Source organism: Oncorhynchus masou, chromosome 18 (genome assembly GCF_036934945.1).
Source record: "Oncorhynchus masou masou isolate Uvic2021 chromosome 18, UVic_Omas_1.1, whole genome shotgun sequence".
NCBI lineage: Eukaryota > Metazoa > Chordata > Actinopteri > Salmoniformes > Salmonidae > Oncorhynchus > Oncorhynchus masou.
Window position 1 is genome coordinate 27,652,354 of NC_088229.1, and position 21,331 is coordinate 27,673,684.

The 21,331-nt window shown below is 42.6% G+C and overlaps 1 protein-coding gene across 4 annotated transcripts in view; it reads right to left on the reverse strand.

Annotated features, from left to right (window-relative positions):
• The window catches only part of LOC135504325 (E3 ubiquitin-protein ligase MIB2-like), a 90,061-nt gene that overhangs the window by 56,507 nt on the left and 12,223 nt on the right, over positions 1–21,331 (reverse strand). For all 4 annotated transcript variants that reach the window (XM_064922780.1, XM_064922781.1, XM_064922779.1 and 1 more), the window contains exons 2-3: positions 11,388–11,783; positions 9,429–9,600 (exon numbers count right to left, since the gene is read on the reverse strand). In XM_064922780.1, the coding sequence (XP_064778852.1) occupies positions 9,429–9,600; positions 11,388–11,610 (395 nt within the window). In that variant the 5' untranslated portion in view covers positions 11,611–11,783. The remainder of the gene's footprint in view (positions 1–9,428; positions 9,601–11,387; positions 11,784–21,331) is intronic.

A 21,331-nucleotide genomic window follows, 5' to 3' on the forward strand; every position in this document is an offset into this window, starting at 1 on the left:
CACCATGAAGACCAAGGAGCTCGCCAAACAGGTTAGGGACAAATTTGTGGAGAAGTACAGATCAGGGTTGGGTTATAAAAAAATATCAGAAACTTTGAACATCCCACAGAGCACCATTAAATCCATTATTTAAAAAATGGAAAGAATATGACACCACAACAAACCTGCCAAGAGAGGGCCGCCTACCAAAACTCACAGACCAGGCAAGAAGGGCATTAATCAGAGAGGCAACAAAGAGACCAAAGATAATCCTGAAGGAGCTGCAAAGCGCCACAGCGGAGATTGGAGTATCTGTCCACAGGACCACTTTAAGCCGTACACTCCACAGAGCTGGGCTTTACAAAAGAGTGGCCAGAAAAAAGCCATTGCTTATAGAAAAAAATTGCCAAAGGCATGTGGGAGACTCCAAGAAGGTAATCTGGTCAGATGAGATTAAAATGTAGCTTTTTGACCATCAAGGAAACCTTGCGCAAACCCAACACCTCTCATCGCCCCTAGAATCCCATCAATGCCACCACAGTAAAGCATGGTGGTGGCAGCATCATGCTGTGGGGATGTTTTTTCATTGGCAGGGACTGGGAAACTGGTCAGAATTGAAGGAATGATGGATGGTGCTAAATACAGGGAAGTTCTTGAGGGAAACCTGTATCAGTCTTCCAGAGATTTGAGACTGGGACAGAGGTTCACCTTCCAGCAGGACAATGACCCTAAGCATACTGCTAAAGCAACACTTGAGTGGTTTAAGGGGAACATTTAAATGTCTTGGAATGGCCTAGTCAAAGCCTAGACCTCAATCCAATTGAGAATATGTGGTATGACTTAAAGATTGCTGTACACTAGCGAAACCCATCCAACAGGAAGGAGCTGGAGCAGTTTTGCCTTGAAGAATGGGGAAAAAAATCCCAGTGGCTAAAAGGTGGCACTACAAAGTATTGACTTTGGGGGGGGGGTGAATAGTTATGCACGCTCAAATTTCTAATTGTTTTGTGTTATTTCTTGTTTATTTCACGATAGAAAATATTTTGCATCTTCAGAAATCAAATGATACGAACCCACAAAAAAACACACTTTGATTCCAGGTTGTAAGGCAGCAAAATAGGAAAAATGCCAAAGTGGTGAATACTTTCGCAAGCCACAATAGCCTAAAGAAAAAAAAAAATCAACATTTCACAGTATACCTCTACACTTTTTAAATGTATTTTTCTAAATAAGCTTTGTTGTACAATTAAAGATCAAATGCACTGCATTTCAGACAGTCAGCAATAATAAAATGAATTCAGGGCTTGTGAAATTATACCTTGGCTAAATATAAGCCTCCCACAACTATAAGACTCACTAATAATTTCTTTATTTTATGAAAATAGTTTAACGTGCTTTTTCAGAAAAATTACTGATCTGGCTTTCAAGTCTATGAAAACTCCCTTTTTGTTACACATTTAATGACTTCCGGAAAAAAAAAAAATCAGGTTGCCTAAATCCAAACAGGGGATTCATTTTCAGGATGGAAAAACACTTTAGGTATAAACTTACATGACTAAAACAAGATATAAAGTATGTAGAAAAGATAATGGACCTATATATTTTTTGATAATATAATCTTTGTTAGTTCTCAATCACCAAAATAAAAGCTAGACAGTAAGGGAGAATTGAAAAGTCCAAAAACAATTAATTTATCTGCATTCCTTTTGTTATTATGTTTGAGCAAAATAACACAGCATTGTCCATGGAAAAATGCATAGATTTGCAGGAAACTAGCTTTAAAACTACAATATTCTAATATGTAAATAGTCCGGTAGCCATTTGATTAATTGTTCAGCAGTCTTATGGCTTGGGGGTAGAAGCTGTTAAGGACCCTTTTGCTTTTAGACTTGGCGCTCCGGTACCGCTTGCCGTGCGGTAGCAGACAAAACAGTCTGACTTGGGTGACTTGAGTCTCTGACAATATTATGGGCTTTCCTCTGACACCACCTTTTATATAGGTCCTGGATGGCAGAAAGCTTGGCCCCAGTGATGTACTGGGCTGTACCCTCTATAGCGCCTTACGGTCAGATGCTGAGCAGTTGCCATACCAGGCGGAGATGCAACCGGTCAGGATGCTCTCGCTGGTGCAGCAATAGAACTTTGAGGCTCTGGGGACCCCTGCCAAATCTTTTCAGTCTCCTGAAGCGGGAAAGGTTTTGTCGTGTCGTACTCACAACAATAATAAGTGTTAAAAAAAAGAAGAGTGTATAAGAGTGTGAGTAATGTGTATGTACATTCGGGAATGTATTCAGACCCTTACCCGTTTTCCACATTTTGTTAAGTTACAGCCTTATTCTTAAAAGAATCAAATATTTTTTCCCCTCAATCTACACACAATAACCCATAATGACAAAGCGAAAACAGGTTTGTAGAAAAAAATAAAAAATAATATTTAGACCCCTTGCTATGAGACTCAAAATTGAGCTCAGGTGCATCCTGTATCCATTGGTAATCCTTGAGATATTTGTACAACTTAGAGTCCCCCTGTGATAAATGCAATTGATTGGACATGATTTAAAAAAGGTCCCACAGTTGACAGAGCATATCAGAACAAAAACCAAACCCTGAGGTCGAAGGAATTATCACTAGAGTTCCGAGACATGATTGTGTCAAGGCACAGAACTGGGGAAGGGTACCAAAACATTTCTGCAGCATTGAAGGTCCCCAAGAACAGTGGCTTCCATCATTCTTAAATGGAAGAAGTTTGGAACCACCAAAACTCTTCCTAGAGCTGGCCAACCGACCAAACTGAGCAATCAGGAAAGAAGGGCCTTGGTCAGGGAGGTGAGCGGCAAGGACTGGGAGACTAGTCTGGATCGAGGGAAAGATGAACAGAGAAACGCACAGGAGAACCTTGATGAAAACCTGCTCCAGAGCGCTCAGGACCTCAAACTGGAGAGGAGGTTCACCTTCCAACAGGACAAAGACAGTAAGCACACAGCCAAGACAATGCAGGAGTGGCTTTTGGACAAGTCTCTGACTGTCCTTGAGTGGCCCAGCCAGAGACCGGACTTGAACCAGAGGTAACATCTCTGGACAGACCTGAAAATAGCTGTGCAGCGACGCTCTCCATCCAACCTGACAGAGGTTGAGAAGATCTGCAGAGAGGAAATCATAGAAACTCCCCAAATACAGGTGTGCCAAGCTTGTAGCATCATACCCAAGAAGACTTGAGGCTGTCATCGCTGCCAAAGGTGCTTCAAGAAAGTACAGAGAAAAGGGTCTGAATACTTATGGAAATGATTATTTAATTTAAAAATATATATATAATTATACATTTGCAAAAATGTCAAAAACCTGTTTCAATTTGTCATTATAGGGTATTGTGTGTAGATTGAGGTGGGAAAACAATTAAATAGATTTTAGAATAAGGCTGTAACGTATCAAAATGTGGAAAAAGTCTAGGGGTCTGAATACTTTCCGAATGCACTGTATGTGTGTGGGTTTATAGTTTGGGTATCAATAATTTACTATTTAGCAGTCTGGCTATTTAGCAGTCTTATTATGGCTTGGGGATAGAAGTTGTCTCAGAGCATGTTGGTCAGATGGTAGCAGAGTGAACAGTCTATGGCTTGGGTGGCTGGAGTGTTTGGCAATTTTTCAGGCCTTCTTCTGACACCACCCGATAGAGTTCCTGGATGGCAAGGACCACTGCCCAAGTGATGTACTGGACTGTTCGCACCACCATCCATAGCGCTTTTCAGTAAAGAGGGGTGCATTTACCATACCAAACAGGCAGTGATGCAGCCAGTCAAGATGATATCGATGGTGCAGCTGAATAACTTGAGGATCCGAGGGCCCATGCCAAATCTTTTCAGCTTACTGAGGGGAAAGAGGCACTGCCTTGCTCTCTTCACAACTGTGCAGGTGTGTGTGGACCATGGTAAGTCGTTAGTGATGTGGATGCCAAGGAACTTAAAGCACTTCATAATTACAGATGTGATTGCGAGAGTGTGTTAGTCATTTAGGCAGATTAACTTGGAGCTCTTGGGAACAGGAACAATGGTTGTCAGCTTGAAACATAAAATGGGATTACAGACTGGGACAAGGATAGATTGAAAATGTCGTTGTAGACACTTGCAAGCTGGTCTGCGCATGCTTTGAGAACGCACCCCGGTATTGTGTCTGGCCTGGCGGCCTTGTGATTGTTAACCTGTTTAAATGGCTCTCACGTCGGCCACGGAGAACAAGCTCACATAGCCATCATGAAAAACCTGTTTACACGCAAGCCAATTTATATTCCTTCTAAGCAGGCATAAAAGGCATTTAGCTTATTTGGGAGTTCTGCATCACTGGGCATCTTCTGCCCTTTGTAATCCGTTATCGTCTGCAAGCCCTGCCACATACGACGAGTGTCAGAGCCGGTGTAATGGGATTCTATCTGTCCATTTGCATGTTTGATGTCTCGGAGGTCATAGTGGGCATCTTATATGCTTGTACTCAATGCAATCGAATGAATCCAGGAACATATCCTAGTCTGTACTAGCAAAACATTCTTGTAGCCTCGTGCCTGCTTCATCTGACCACTTCCGTATTGAGTACACTGGTACTTCCTGTTTGAGCTTTTGTTTGAAAACAGGAGAATAGGTTCATGGTTAGATTTGCAGAAGGGAGAACGAGGGAGGGCCTTATATGCGTAAACACAAGCCCATGTCTCAAGCACAAGCCCACGTGCTAGTGAGTAGCCAGCTAATATTTATATATTTCAAGTTTAGCAAACACATCTATTTGCTAGCTAACAAGGTAGAAGAGTTAAACTGTTATGAACAAACCCTTCTGTCCATCTACAACTGTCTGAATAGTATGCTAGTCTGTCTACTTTGTTCAGATGTTGAAATCAAGTGGCATACCTTATGTATCAGAATGAGAATTTGTTGTACATTTTTAAAAAACAGACAAGAAAGCTAGTAAATCTAATTTTATTGTGGGTGTAGCAAAATGCTTGTGTTCCTAGCTCCAACAGTGCATTGGCATCTAATAATTCACAACAATAAACACAAATCTAAAAGTAAAAGAATGTAATTAAGAAATATTAGGAAAGCAATGTCAGAGTGGCATTGACTAAAATAGAGTAGAATACAGTATATACAGTTGAAGTCAAAAGTTTACATACACACAGGTTGGAGTCATTAAAACTCATTTTTCAACCACTCCACAAATGTCTTGTTAACAAACTATAGTTTTGGCAAGTCGGTGAGGACATCTACTTTGTGCATGACACAAGTCATTTTTCCAACAATTGATTATTTCACTGTATCACAATTCCATATGGTCAGAAGAACAAAGTTGACTGTGCCTTTAAACAGCTTGGAAAATTCCAGAAAACTATGTCATGGCTTTAGAAGCTTCTGATAGGCTAATTGCCATCATTTGAGTCAATTGGAGGTGTACCTGTGGATAAATTTCAAGGCCTACCTTCAAGCTCAGTGCCTCTTTGCTTGACATCATGGAAAATCAAAAGAAATCAGCCAAGACTTCAGAAAAAAAAATTCTGGACCTCCACAAGTCTGGTTCATCCTTGGGAGCAATTTCCAAATATCTGAAGGGACCACGTTCATCTGTTCAAACAATAGTTAAAAAGTTCTTTCCGGCTGCATGTAATAACACCCAAAAAATGTAATAAATAACACATAAAAAACTTTAAAGTTACTTAGGAGCTAGAAGCAGAGCTACCATGGCTATCGGCGCCCTACAATAGTCTTTGGCTAAAATGCTGTTAGCGGTAGCCACCGTTTGCATTGACAGATTCATTTGGAATGCTTTTCCAACAGTCTTGAAGGAGTTCCCACATACGCTGAGCACTTTTTGGCTGCTTTTCCTTCACTCTGCAGTCCAACTCATCCCAAACCATCTCAATTGGGTTGAGGTCGGGTGATTGTGGAGGCCAGGTCAATAGATGCAGCACTCCATCACTCTCCTTCTTGGTCAAATAACCCTTACACAGCCTGAAGGTGTTTTGGGTCATTGTCCTGTTGAAAAACAAATAGTCCCACTAAGCCCACACCAGATGGGATGGCGTCATGCTACAGAATGCTGTGGTAGCCATGCTGTTTAAGTGTGCCTTGAATACTAAATAAATCACCAACAGTGTCACCAGCAAAGCACCCCCACCTCCATGCTTCACGGTGGGAACCACACATGCTGAGATCATCCGTTCCCCTACTCTGTCTCACAATGACACGGCGGTTGGAAGCAAAAATCTCAAATTTAGACTCAGACCAAAGGACAGATTTCCACCAGTCTAATGTCAATTGCTAGTGTTCATTGGTCCAAGCAAGTCTCTTCTTATTATTGGTGTCCTTTAGTAGTGGTTTCTTTGTAGCAATTCGACCATGAAGGCATGATTCTCACAGCCTCCTTTGAACAGTTGATGTTGAGATGTGCCTGTTACTTGAACTCTGAAACATTCATTAAAGGCTGGTAACTATAATGAACTTATCCTCTACAGCAGAGGTAACTGGATCTTCCTGTGGCGGTCCTCATGAGAGCCAGGTTCACCATAGAGCTTGATGTTTTTTGCAACTGCACTTTCAAAGTTCTTGAAATTTTACTGATTGACTGACCTTCATGTCTGAAAGTAATGGACTGTCATTTATCTTTGATTATTTGAGCTGTTCTTGCCATAATACAGACTTGCTATTTTACCAAATAGGGCTATCTTCTGTATACCACCCCTAACTTGTCACAACATAACTGATTGGCCCAAACGCAATAAGAAGGTATGTAATTCCACAAATTAACAAGGCACACCTGTTTATTGAAATGCATTCCAGGTGACTACCTCATGAAGCTGGTTGAGAGAATGCCAAGAGTGTGCAAAGCTGTCATCAAGGCAAAGGGTGGCTATTTGAAGAATCTCAAATATAAAATATATATAAAACACTTTTTTGGTTACTACATGATTTCATGTGTTATTTCATAGTTTTGATGTCTTCACTATTATTCTATAATGTAGAAAATAGTCAAAATAAAGAAAAACCCTTGAATAAGTAGGTGTGTCCAAACATTTTGACTGGTACTGTATATATTTGATTCTTGCGATATAGGCATATCGCATAATATAATACATTCAATATATCGCCCAACCCTTCTTCAGCGTGTAATAAATGACATCAACAGTACATTTAAACCAGAAATGGGATCCAATGGTTGGATATAGATGTTGACTAATTTAGTCACCATTGTCTAACTTTATCTCCTCCTGTATCTCCATTCATATCGATAGGGTGTTGAATTCATAATGAAACGTTTTATAGATAAGCTTTTTGAAAGACGAATGCAACGTCCCATAATAAGCGTGTATGGTATGGGTGGAATGATGTGTAAGCTGCTGGAGTATGTCTAAAATGCTCATGGCATGATCTAATGGCGTATGGATGAGTTATGGTATGATGAGGTGTTGAAATATAAATGACTGGCTATATTTCATGCATATGGCATATTTGGCCAAAGGAGAACTGAAACTGGTTCAGCCTCCCACCTGACACCAATGTAGCAAATTTATAATGATGCCAATGGGAGTCATAGTTCAAATAAATTAATGCAGACTCAGTGGGCTTCTCTAAAGTCATGTGCTGTACCTCATGAGCTGTGTGAATACAAAAAAGGCACAAGTGTCTGAAATAGGCTAAGTAGCGAGGCCTAAAGAGATCTGAGAAAAACCATCAATGGCTCTTTGTATGTATCATTGTTGATGACATCGGTTTCTCAGAATCCTCAGTGGTCACGGTGGGAAAACATTCGTAGAATCAGCTTAATAAAATGTTCTCCATCAGGATGCGGGTTGCGTAAGAGCAAGGCCAGAGATGTCTGAAGGGTCTATCACATCACTGCCAGCCCACTAACTTCAGCTGAGTGACATTCTTTCATTCCACTTTAGACTGACTGCTCCATTCTTGCTTAAAGATGTCTCAAGAGAGAAGGCGACAGATTCATAACGCGTTTGTACTGGGGTGACAGAGATCCCTTCAGAGACCCACTTCAAATTTGAACCTCCCTCTGTTGTTTTGGTGTCCAGATCGGGGCATTCAGGAGTTGCTGGTTCAATTCCTGCATGGTCACATGCACTAAACACGTGTTAACCATCAGCCGTTTTGGGTCAAAATCAAACAATCGTTGCATTTCAAAACCTCCATCACTCATGTACTGGATTCAACTACTGAGATATCTAATCCTGCATTTGCCTTTAACTTCTCTATATCAACAAACAGAGCAGAGAGGTAATGTGTTTGTGGGAGTAATTTCATAAATGGTAAAGTAACCAAATAATGGGCGTTTGTTTCTCTCACCACAAAGCAGCAGTTTGGTGGTGTGTATGTTTACTACTCTCAAATCAGATCAACACACCCACCAGATGTATCAAGCTTCTTACTGAAGCCAGTGATATAAGTAGAAGATAGACATCTATTCAAAGGTTGAGATTTGCGGTCTAGTAAGGTAGTGAGCGTAAGTCCTCTGGTGGGGCTGAGCAGACTGATATAAGTAGAAGAAGATAAATCTATTTAAAGGTTGAGATTTGTAATCTTGTCAGGTAGCTAGAGTAAGTCCTACAGTGGGGCTGAGTAGTTTGTAAACATCCTCAAAATAACAAGACCGATAAGACCTTATAGTAGTCTTCTTGGGGCAAACTGCAAAGTGCTGACAGAAATCCAACATTTAGCCTTGTGTTTACTCTCCCGTCAGCTTTCAAGTCATGAAGTCCAGACTTAACTCGATGTGACACAAAGCAGTCACATTTAAATCAGATCTTATAAAAGCATACAGGCCCAATGTGATATCAATACCGTAGGCTAGAGAAACTGAGGCGGGAGTCAAAGTGAGAGGGGAAGGAGCCTCTGTCAGACTGTATTGTACTGTACAGAATATGAGAGCTGACCGTCAGTGACAAATACATTTTCTCTATCTTCTCAATATGGGAGAATTATTTCAAAAAAATAATGTTTTTTTGGCATGTCAAGATGAAGATTCATTCATTCGGTAGTTCGGGCTACTTTAACCCTAAAAACCAGACAACATGTTTTGATTGAATAGACCTAAACTTAAGCAGCAATGACATACAGCCATTGCAGGTTTGGTGAGCTTGTTTGGTGAGCTTTATTTTGCCCTAATGTCTTTCGCAATGTCTATGGACTCAAATGTCTTCACTCACTTGAGGAAACTGCAACTATGTAAATGTTTAACAATCGCAGATAAGAGGGAATTGATGCCACATAAGGAATTACTGTAGTATTGGCCAACAGTATTCTGCGTGGCATCACTAAATATATTTGCTTAAGTACTGTTCTCCCATATAGTGTTTTAGCTATAATACTGGCTTGGATGGCTGTATAATACTGGGTGTATTGCACTAAATGATGGGGTAATTGGGAATCCTTGAGAAAAGATGGGGGGGTGACCATGGTACTCACGGTTGGGAGTGGGCGGTCTCATAGCGTTCAAAGGCGTGGCCCAGGTCGTGCTTGTTGTTCATGTAACACTGCGTGCACAGGTCGTAGTCAAAGCACACCTTACACTTCCAGCGCATCCCCATGATGCCATGCTTCTTGCAGCTGTCACAGATGATGTTGGAGTGGCGCACACCTGAGACAGAGAAAAGAGAGCGAGAGAGTCAGAGAGGTGGTAGGAGGTCAAGAAGCCTAGCAAATGAGACGCTTGACTGATGAAAGAGACGTCGAGGGATGCCGCTCTTCCTCATCCCTCTCCCTTGCTCTCCTTTTGACTCTCCTTCTCCCCCTTGTTAGGCTAAAATTGAAGCCTTATTGGCTTCTGAGGCAGAAAAATTATGTCTTTAATGGTGCAAAATGCAGACTAATCCTGCCTTAGCACTTGATTCTAAAACAGGGCTGTATTGCCTGTCTCTATTTTTGAGTTGAAAGGAAATGGAGAAAGCATCGTAGAGCAAAGGGCATCTAAGTAAACACAAGCTTGAGGAAGCTTGCTTGAGTCATAGAGATGAGACATAAATACCTAAAAATAAAAAATGATATACAAAAAAATGAATCAAACTTGAATAGAGTTTAAAGCCGGGACTCAATTCAGAGCAAAATGTGCTGGTCAGCTGACAATGATGCTTTTAAAAAGGCAATTTCCCCAACTTTCGCAGAGATCACATTCACGGTAACTGCTGTGCAGTTAAATGTCCTTTAAATGTCAAGCTTGCATGGATTAGATTGAATCCCGGCCTCACTGAATATGGTTTTATATACAGTAGGTTGTTTTATACACAATATACACAAGTACTAGGGATGGGCACAATTAATTGAATATCTAGATATCCGAAAGGACATTAATATTTGGTTACTTGAGTGTGCATTTTTGTAGAGAAAAATTATTGTAGGCCTATTTTAACAATGAAAAAGCTTTGTTATAAATTAAATTATCCTAGTGATATTGTTACCTTCAGGGATATACCATGACATTTGAAACACTTAATAAAACAAACTTGTGAATGTAGTTTTTATAACTGCATTGCACTACTGCTGCACATTTACCCTCTAGTATGCACTGACCTCGGGAATGCCATTTCCCCCGCAATTACAGGCGCGCAACTAACAGAGTTTCCACAAGACCCAACAGATCAATGCAAAACTCACTATAAAACCTTTTCATAACAGAATCAGTTCTATCGTCAAACTTCTCTTTCACTGTTGCTTTTCGCCAAAAACTACAAAACTACTCGGCAGTGAGTGTTGCAACCGAGGACAGAGGATTTTTATGCTCTACCATTCTGTGAGCTTGTGTGGACCACCACTTCGCAGCTGAGCCGTTGCTGCTACTAGACGTTTCACCTTCACAATAAACAGCACTTACAGTTGACCGGGGCAGCTCAAGCAGGACAAAAATTTGACGAACTGACTTGTTGGAAATGTGGCATTCCATAACGCTGCTCCCGAGTGGTGCAGCGGTATAAGGCACTGTATCTTAGTGCTTGAGGCGTCACTACAGACCCTAGTTTGATTCCAGGCTGTATCACAACCAGCCGTGATCGAGAGTCCCATAAGGCGGCGCACAATTGGCCCAGCATCATCTGGGTTAGGGTTTGGCCGGGGTAGGATGTCATTGTAAATAAGAATTTGTTCTTAACTGACTTGCCTATTTAAATAAAGGTTAAATAAAATAAAAAAAATTAAAAAACAACAGTGCCTTGTTGAAAGTCACTGAGCTCTTCAGTAAGGCCATTCTTCTTCTGTCAATGTTTGTCTATGGCGATTGCATGGCTGTGTGCTCAATTTTATACACCAGCAATGGATGTGGCTGAAATAGCTAAATCCACTCATTTGAAGGGGTGTCCACATACATTTGTATATATAGTGTAACTTATATGCGTTTCAAAACCTGTGGTGGGGTGATCAGGGCTCAGTGCTCACCGATCTGGCCGTTGTCATAGAGCAGCAGGTCGTAGGAGCCTTGGTAGCCTGTGCGGTAGTTGGTGCGCGTGCCACTGTCCCACTGCACCACCACCGTCTTGTCGGGTGTGGTGGTGCTGCCCTGCCGCCCGATCTCCACCACCGTGCCCACGTGGCCGTCACCGTCATCCTGGTTCCCCCACTTCCAGTCCAGGCCACGCACCACACGCATGCCTACCTCCATGCTGCCTCTGGGGCCTGCCAGGCCCGAGGGCCACGGCCTGGTGGGGTCGCCTCCGCTGCTGTTGCCGCTGCTGCTGCGCCTACGGGGCCTGTGCAAGGCAGGCCGGACCCAAGCCGAGGGCAGGGTAGGCACCACAGGTGGAACCAGCGGCTCCGGGACCAGATCAGGGGTGACTGAGGGGAGAAAGAGAGAAAAAAAGAAAAAAGACCAAATCAGTTGGGGCGCTGTCTACTAGAGAAGGTGTGAATCGTCCGAGGTGGTTTCAACAGACTTTTCCGTCGCGATGTCGCTGAAGACCCATCCGCTAGCCCCAGCCCACTAGCTTTCTGAATCGCTGGGTCTCCCGTTTTATTTCACTGTAGAGCCCCCAGCCCCGCTCAATATGCCTTAGATAGCCCTCTTGTCCCACCCCCCACACATGCGGAAACCTCACCTGGCTCAACTAGTGCCTCCAGGGACACAAACTACCTCATCGTCACTCAATGCCTAGATTTACCTCCACTGTACTCACATCCTACCATATCCTTGTCTGTACATTATGCCCTGAATCTATTCTACCGCACACAGAAATCTTCTCTGTTTCTTCTCCGATCCCAACGCACTAGATGACCAGTTCTTATAGCCTTTAGCCATACCCTTATCCTACTCCTCCTCTGGTGATGTAGAGGTTAACCCAGGCCCTGTAGCCCCTAACACTACACACATTCCCCAGGCACTCTCATTTGTTGACTTCTGTAACCATAAAAGCCTTGGTTTGATGCATGTTAACATCAGAACCCTCCTCCCTAAGTTTGTTTTATTCACTGCTTTAACACACTCCGCCAACCCTGATGTCCTAGCCATGTCTGAAGCCTGGCTTAGGAAGGCCACCAAAAATTCTGAAATTTCCATTCCCAACTACAACATTTTCTGACAAGACTACCAACTACCAAAGTTGCAATCTACTGCAGAGACAGCCTGAAGAGTTCTGTCATACTATCCAGGTCTGTGCCCAAACAGTTTGAGCTTCTACTTTTAAAAAGCCATATTTCCAAAAACTGTTGCTGCTTGTTATAGACCTCCCACAGCCCCCAGCTGTGCCCTGGACACCATATGTGAATTGGTTGCCCCCCCATCTATCTTCAGAGCTCGTACTGTTAGGTGACCTAAACTGGGATATGTTTAACACCCAGGCCGTCTGACAATTTGAGCCTACAAGTCAACTGGGTTAGACAATCTGCACCCTCTCTTTCTAAAAAGTTAGCCACCAAAATTGTTTCAACTCCTATTACTAGCCTGTTCAACCTCTCAATCTCACACAAATTGTCAAGGAACCTACCAAGTACAACCCTAAATCCGTAAACATGGGCACCCTCATAGATATCATCCTGACCAAATTGCCCTCTAAATACACCTCTGCTGTCTTCAACCAGGATCTCAGTGATCACTGCCTCATTGCCTACGTCCGTAATGGGTCCACGGTCAAATGGCAACGCCTCATCACTGTCAAACGCTCCCTAAAACACTTCAGCGAGCAGGCTTTTCTAATCTACCTGGCCCGTGTATCCTGGAAAGATATTGACCTCATCCCGTCAGTAGAGGATGCCTGGTTGCTCTTTAAAAGTGATTTCAGCACCATCTTAAATAAGTATGCCCCATTTAAAAAATATAGAACTAAGAACAGATATAGCCCTTGGTTCACCCCAGACTTGACTGCCCTTGACTAGCACAAAAACATCCTGTGGCATACTGCATTAGCATCGAATAGTCCCCGCGATATGCAACTTTTCAGGGAAGTCAAGAACCAATAAGTCAGTTAGGAAAGCAAAGGCTAGCTTTTTCAAACAGAAAAGCACTAATTCCAAAAGGTTTTGGGAGACTGTAAAGTCCATGGAGAATAATAGCACCTCCTCCCAGCAGCCCACTGCACTGACGCTAGGAAACACTGTCACCACCGATATATCTACGATAATCGAGGATTTCAATAAGCATTTTTCTACAGCTGGCCATGTTTCCACCTGGCTACCCCTACCCCAGCCAAAAGCTCTGCACCCCCGCAGCAACTTGCCCAAGTCCCCCCTCTTCTCCTTCACCCAAATTCCAGACAGCTGATGTTCTGAAAGAGCTGCACAATTTGGATCCCTACAAGTCAGCTGGGTTAGACAATCTGGACCCTCTTTCTAAAAAATAGCCACCAAAATTGTTGCACCCCCTATTAATAGCCTGTTTAACTTCTTTCGTATCGTCCGAGATCCCCAAAGATTGAAAAGCTTCCGCGGTCATCCCCCTCTTCAAAGGGGGAGACACTCTAGACCTATATCTATCCTGCCCTGCCTTTCTAAAATCTTTGAAAGCAAAGTTAACAAACAGATCACTGACCATTTCAAATCCCACCGTACCTTCTCCACTATGCAATCTCATTTCCGAGCTGGTCATGGGTGCACCTCAGCCATGCTCAAGGTCCTAAACGATATCATAAACGCCATCGATAAAAGACAGTACTGTGCAGCTGTCTTCATCGACCTGGCCAAGGCTTTCAACCTTGTCAATCACCGCATTCTTATCGGCAGAATCAATAACCTTGGTTTCTCAAATGACTGCCTCGCCTGGACCACTAACTAGTTCTCAGAGAGAGCTCAGTTTGTCAAATCGGCGGGCCTGTTGTCCGGACCTCTGGCGGTCTCTATGGGGTTCCACAGGGTTCAATTCTCGGGCCGACTCTTCTTTCCTCTGTATGTATCAATGATGTTGTTCTTGCTGCTGGTGAACCTCTGATCCACCTCTACGCAGATGACACTCTTCTGTATACATCTGGCCCTTCTTTGGACACTGTGTTAACAAACCTCCAAACGAGCTTCAATGCCATACAACACTCCTTCCGTGGCCTCCAACTGCTCTTAAAATGCTAGTTAAACTAAATGCATGCTTTTCAACCAATCGCTGCCTGCACCAGCCCACCCAACTAGCATCACTACTCTGGACAGTTCTGAATTAGGTATTTGTAGATACAAATTCTGGTTAGACTGTAAACTCTCCTTCCAGACTCACATTAAACATCTCCAATCCAAAATTAAATCTAGAAATCGGAATCCTATTTCGCAACACAGCCTCCTTCACTCATGCTGCCAAACATAACCTCGTAAAACTGACTATCCTACCGATCCTTGACTTCAGCGATGTAATTTACAAAATAGCCTCCAACACTCTACTCAGCAAATTGGATGTCGTATATCACAGTGCCATCCGTTTTGTCACCAAAGCCCCATAAACTACCCACCACTGCGACCTGTATGCTCTTGTTGGCTGGTCCTCGCTACAAATTTGTCGCCAAACCCACTGGCTCCAGGTCATCTATAAGTATTTGCTAGGTAAAGCCCCGCCTTTTCTCAGCTCACTGGTCACCATAGCAACACACACCTGTAGAACACCCTCAGCAGGTATATTTCACTGGTCACCCCCAAAGCCAACACCTCCTTTGGCCGCCTTTCCTTCCAGTTCTCCAATGACTAATGAATTGCAAAAATCACTGAAGCTGGAGACTTATATCTCCCTCTCTAACTTCAAGCATCAGCTGTCAGAGCAGCTTACCGATCACTGTAACTGAACACAACCCATCTGTTAATATTACACCCAACTACCTCATCCCCATATTTTGTTTGTTTGTTGCTCTTTTGCACCCCAGTATCTCTACTTGTACATCATCCTCTGCACATCTATCACACGCTAAATTGTAATTATTTTGCCACTTTGGCCTACCTGGTTAAATAAAATGTAATTTTAAAAAATGAGAATCGGAATTTGAGCTTTCATTGTGACAAATAGTAATTGTTGCCAAGCAGCCTTTTCTGTAAATAAGCTATTCGCCGCCACTTCATTGCTTAATCATTTTATAATCTTGACACATTTTAAAAGAGCAGTGAGACTAAGCCCTAAAACAATGATGCTCAACACTCATCCCAGAGATACTGTGTGTTTTAGTCGATGACTGCTGAAGGACACAGTCAGTGAAGCTGCAGAAAAAAAGTCTTAGGTCTAATTAACCCGATTACTGAAGCTCTGATTGTTTTTTTCCCCCATCCTTCCTGGAACATTCACTGAGCACCATGCTGTGACATGGGCTAACTCAGAGAGGAGCAGCTGGACACCACTAACATGCCCCACTGCTCTACTCTCTACCACTGACCTGACACAGCAGCCACACACAGTCTACCACACAACAGCTATACAGGCATGCCCTCATCATGAAGCCATGGCATGTAGCATGGCTTAAAACCCAACAAACACAGGAAGGAAGTCTATATTCATGTGGACTGAGTCAGCAGAAAGGCAGGAACCTCCAAAGAGAGGTATTCCAATCAGTCAGCCAACCGGGCAGACTGCATACATGGCCTACTTTAACCCGTCATAGCATTGCTCTTCAAGGAGGAATGTCTCAGTTGACTGGTTGTTGAAACACTGACTGATATTTAACCCTCCGCATCTTCCTCGAGGACGCATGCTTAGATCCAGCAGACCATCTACACAGCCACAACCAAAGAGGCTAAGGCACGTTAACGGTCAATTAATTCACAAATGCTATTCAGCGATGGTTTAACTACTATTGTTGAGGAGGGGGAAGCCTACCTCGGTTGTCTCTCGGCCAACACGTTTGGCTTTGGTTGATTTCTGTTGATCATGTTGGTGGTAGCATTATTTGATGTTGCTTCGGTGGTCTGTGTCTACAGTACACAAGAGGAATCTAGGGGAGCAACTGCAGAGATAGAAGCAGGCAGTCCATCCACCTGGGGCGGCAGGGAAGCCTAGTGGTTAGAGCATTGGACTAGTAACCGGAAGGTTGCAAGTTCAAATCCCCGAGCTTGACAAGGTACAAATCTGTCGTTCTGCCCCTGAACAGGCAGTTAACCCACTGTTCCCAGGCCGTCATTGAAAATAAGAATTTGTTCTTAACTAACTTGCCTAGTTAAATAAAGGTAAAAGAAAAAGATGTGGATGGAGCAGACTAGATCAGCCTGTCTCTCTGCATCCTCCTCCTCTGCCTGGGCTGCCTACCGTGGGCTTGTAGCCCTTATGTAACAGCCTAAAGCATTGTGTGTGCAGGTGTGTGAGAGTGAGTCTAATAAAAACAAAAGCCTGTCAGAAATGGATTGGAATCTTAAACGCACTCAAACTTGATGCAATTATTCTAACCCACAGACTTTCAGACAGGTATTCCTTTAAATTGTTGCTACTTCACTCGAAAGACTATTTCACACTCACAGCTTCCAATAACAGAAGGAACCTGCAACTATTTGGCTAGTTCTACCCACGCACAAAACACTACCTAGGAGGCTTCACGGTTACAAACATTCATTCACCCTGAGTGACACAACCGATGCCAATGTGGACCGAACTCAGTTCATATCATTCTTTTTTGTTGTCTAATTCAGTGTTAATCTCAGGATAAGTGTCAAGTTACGTGGTTTAGCATAGGCCTAAATCCATCTTAATCCTGCAGCAATAGGCAAAACAAAATGATTATAAATGTTTTAAAATTATATTTGTATGCTTATGTCATTTGTGTATTAAAGGTATGTGCTTTAGCGTGAAAGCATATGGAGTGGGGGGATTAGACAGGGAATAAGAAGGCTGCTCATGCTCTCTTTCTCCAGCACCAAAATTACAGTTTAGGCTGCTTTCACTGGATTGAAAACTCTGGCCAGTCATCTAACTCAGTCCACAGACCCTGATGGGCACCAACTAATTACCATCGCTCCACAAGTCACTGTCACAGGGTTTGTGTGCATGCAAACAGGAAGACATCAACATCCAATTCCATTATTTTCCATGACCCTCTGTTCGCATAACTCCTGTGTTCTCTCTCTCTGTGTATGGATCCACACAAACTGGACTACTTCACTGTCAGTTGTGTCCTACTTTGGTTTAGAATAAACAAATCAGAATAGAAAAAGACAATTCAGCAAGCCTGTGTCAGTCTAAAGTAGCCTCCTGTCCTCGTCTCCTTTTGATCTACTGGAGAGGTTAAAGCAATAAGGCAGATATCCTGGCAGTTCTTTCAGATCACTCCAGCTAGGAATACAGTACAAGATAAGAAACCAGGAGAAATAGATAGTCTAGGATAATTGAAATTACTCATATGCACCCTGGATGAAGAAATAATTGGAGATTAGGGAGAGAAGATACACCCCAAAAGAGAAGGAAAAATCTCCCTCGTGCACCTATAGTCGAAGTCGGAAGTTTACATATACTTAGGTTAGATTTATTAAAACTCGTTTTTCAACCACCCCACAAATGTCTTGTTAAACTATAGTTTTGGCAAGTTGGTTGGACATCTACTTTGTGCATGACAAGTCATTTTTCCAACAATTGTTTACATACAGATTATTTCAGTTAATCACAACTCCAGTGGGTCAGATGTTTACATACACTAAATTGACTGTGCCTTTAAACAGCTTGAAACATTCCAGAAAATGATGTCATGGCTTTAGAAGCTTCTGATAGACCTTCAATTGACTCAAATGTCAATTAGCCTACCTGTGGATGTATTTCAAGGTCCTCCTTCCAACTCAGTGCCTCTGCTTGACATCATGTGAAAAATCAAAAGAAATCAGCCAAGACCTCAAGAAAAAGAATTGCAGACCTCCACAAGTCTGGTTCATCCTTGGGAGCAATTTCCAAATGCCTGAAGGTACCATGTTCATCTGTACAAACAATAGTACTCAAGTATAAACACCATGGGACCACGCAGCAGTCATACCGCTCAGGAAGGAGACGTGTTCTGTCTCCTAGAGATGAACGTACTTTGGTGCGAACAACAGCAAAGGACCTTATGAAGATGCTGGAGGAAACAGGTACAAAAGTATTATATCCACAGTAAAACGAGTCCTATATCAACATAACCTGAAAGGCTGCTCAGCAAGGAAGAAGCCCCTGCTCTAAAACCCTCATAAAAAAATAAGATAACGGTTTGCAACTGCACATGGGGACAAAGATCGTATTTGTGACTTTTTACACATTGTTACGCTACAGTATTATTTTAAAATGGATAAAAGCAATCTACATACAATACCCCATAAAGGCAAAGCAAAAACAGGTTTTTAGAAATGTTTGCGAATTTATAAATTCAAAAACGGAAATATCACATTTTACATAAGTATTCAAACCTTTCCTCAGTACTTTGTTGAAGCACCTTGGGCAGCAATTACAGCCTTCTTGGGTATGACGCTACAAGTTTGGCACCCCTGTATTTGGGGAGTTTCTCCCAACCATCTTCACAGATCCTCTCAAGCTCTGTCAACTTGGATTGGGAGTGTTTCCTGCACAGCTATTTTCAGGTCTCTCCAGAGATGTTTGATCGGGTTCAAGTCCGGGCTCGGGCTGGGCCACTCAATGACATTCAGAGAAGCCACTCCTGCATTGTCTTGGCTGTGTGCTTAGGGTTGTTGTCCTGTTGGAAGGTGAACCTTCAAACCAGTCTGATCCTGACCGCTCTGTACTTTGCTCCGTTCCTTTTTCCCCTCAATCCTGACTAGTCTCCCAGTCCCTGCCACTGAAAAACATCCCCACAGCACGATGCTGCCACCACCATGCTTCACCGTAGGGATGGTACAAGGTTTCCTCCAGACGTGACGCTTGGCTTTCAGGCAAAAGAGTTCAATCTTGGTTTCATCAGACCAGAGAAACTTGTTTCTCATGGTCTGAGAGTCTTTTAGGAGCCTTTTGGCAAACTCCAAGTGGGCTGTTATATGCCTTTGATTGAGGAGTGGCTTCCGTCTGGCCACTCTACCATAAAGTCCTGATTGGTGGAGTGCTGCAGAGATGGTTGTCCTTCTGAAAGGTTCTCCCATCTCCACAGAGGAACTCCGGAGCTCTATCAGAGTAACCATTGGGTTCTTGGTCACCTCTCTGACCAATGCACTTCTCCCCCGATTGCTGTTTGGTCAGGCGGCCAGCTCTAGTAAGTCTTGGTGGTTCCAAACTTCTTCCATTTAAGAATGACAGAGGCCACTGTGTTCTGAGTTCTTGGGGACCTTCTTTGCTGCAGACATGTTTTGGTACCCTTCCCCAGATCTATGCCTTGACACAATCCTGTCTCGGAGCTCTATGGACAATTCCTTCAACTTCATGGCTTGGTTTTTGCACTGTCAACTGTGTGTGCCTTTCTAAATCATGTCCATCAATTTAATTTACCACAGGTCGACTTAAATCAAATTGTAGAAACGTCTTAAGGATGATCAATGGAAACAGGATGCACCTGAGCTCAATTTCGAGTCTCATAGCAAAAAGGTCTGAATACTTATGTAAATAAGGTATTATGTTCTTTTAATTTTTATCAAATTAGCAAAAAAAATGTGCTTTGTCATTAAGGGGTATTGTGTGTAGATTGACTACGAAATATTTTTGGTCAAGGATTCTAAACACTTTCCGAATGCACTGTGGGCGAGCATGAGCGCAAGCAAGCCAAAACTTAACACCAACACAGCAGTCCATATTTAGTGTGCCCAACAGGGGGTTGCAGTTGCATGTGCAGGGAGACAGAGGTGGTAACCAGACAGGGTGTCCTCACAGTCCTCCCTGGGGTGGACTGGGTCCCAGGTAGGCCACCTGTTTGGAGCAATTTCTGCAAATCTGTGTCTGAGGGCTAAGAGAGAGGATAAGAAGCTCTGCTCCTCATAACAGATGGACTGGCCTCTGTCACACATCGGTTAAGGACCCATCTGTGAGGCCAACGTCACCACACACACCGTCGGACACAGAATTACCTTCCAACGTAATACTCTCTAGGTGCTTATTGAGAAGAGAATCAGTAATACAAGTAGGCAACATCTAAATTGAGGGCCATTTTCTGATAACAGTGCACAAGACACATACCCTAGTCTCCAACCCTGTATAGGTGGATGAATCCTAAACATTACTAAATCAATCGCTCACTTTGGGCCTCTCCCAGAATTCTAAGCATTACATAAGAGGCAAGTGCATCGGCTGAAGGCAAGTGGATAAAGTTTTAACGGTATAATAATCAATATGGAAATATTCAAATTTTCCTCAACTGAAATTAACACTTTCAGATTGTTTGCCCATTTATAACAACAAATATCAGACAGAAAATGCCATAATTGCCTAATAATGTATTTCATCATAGGTCTATGCATACACATATAGGTCTATGCATACACATATAGGTCTATGCATACACATATAGGTCTATGCATACACATATAGGTCTATGCATACACATAGCTTAAAGTAGGTAGGCCGATATCGATAGAAATAGGCTAGGTACTTGCTTTGAAATTGCATAAACCTACAGTAGCCTATGATGTTTAAGGATTTTAATAACTTAAATATCTACTCCAAATAAAAATTCAACGATGTGAGTGTCAGCTATGACATGACATATTGACTTTGAAAAAAATATATTTTGGTTATTGAACTACAATAGGTGAAGTGGATTTACATCCAGTAACGGAATTGCGGTAAAGGAATTTCATCATGCGTCCCTGATCTGTACTATACAGAGATGCATAATTATGGATATGAATGTCATTCTCTTCATTGTGAAATATCCTAAATAGGTACACAAAAAGCTATAAATATGCAAATATCTCCATTTGCATATTTGGGTATTATTCTACATACTGGCTATTATTTTAATGAACTCTGCCTCCAAACAAGATCAAATTTGGGTTGGTCCGGACCAGACCAAATGTGAACCAATCATATATGTTTCACAACTTTGGACATC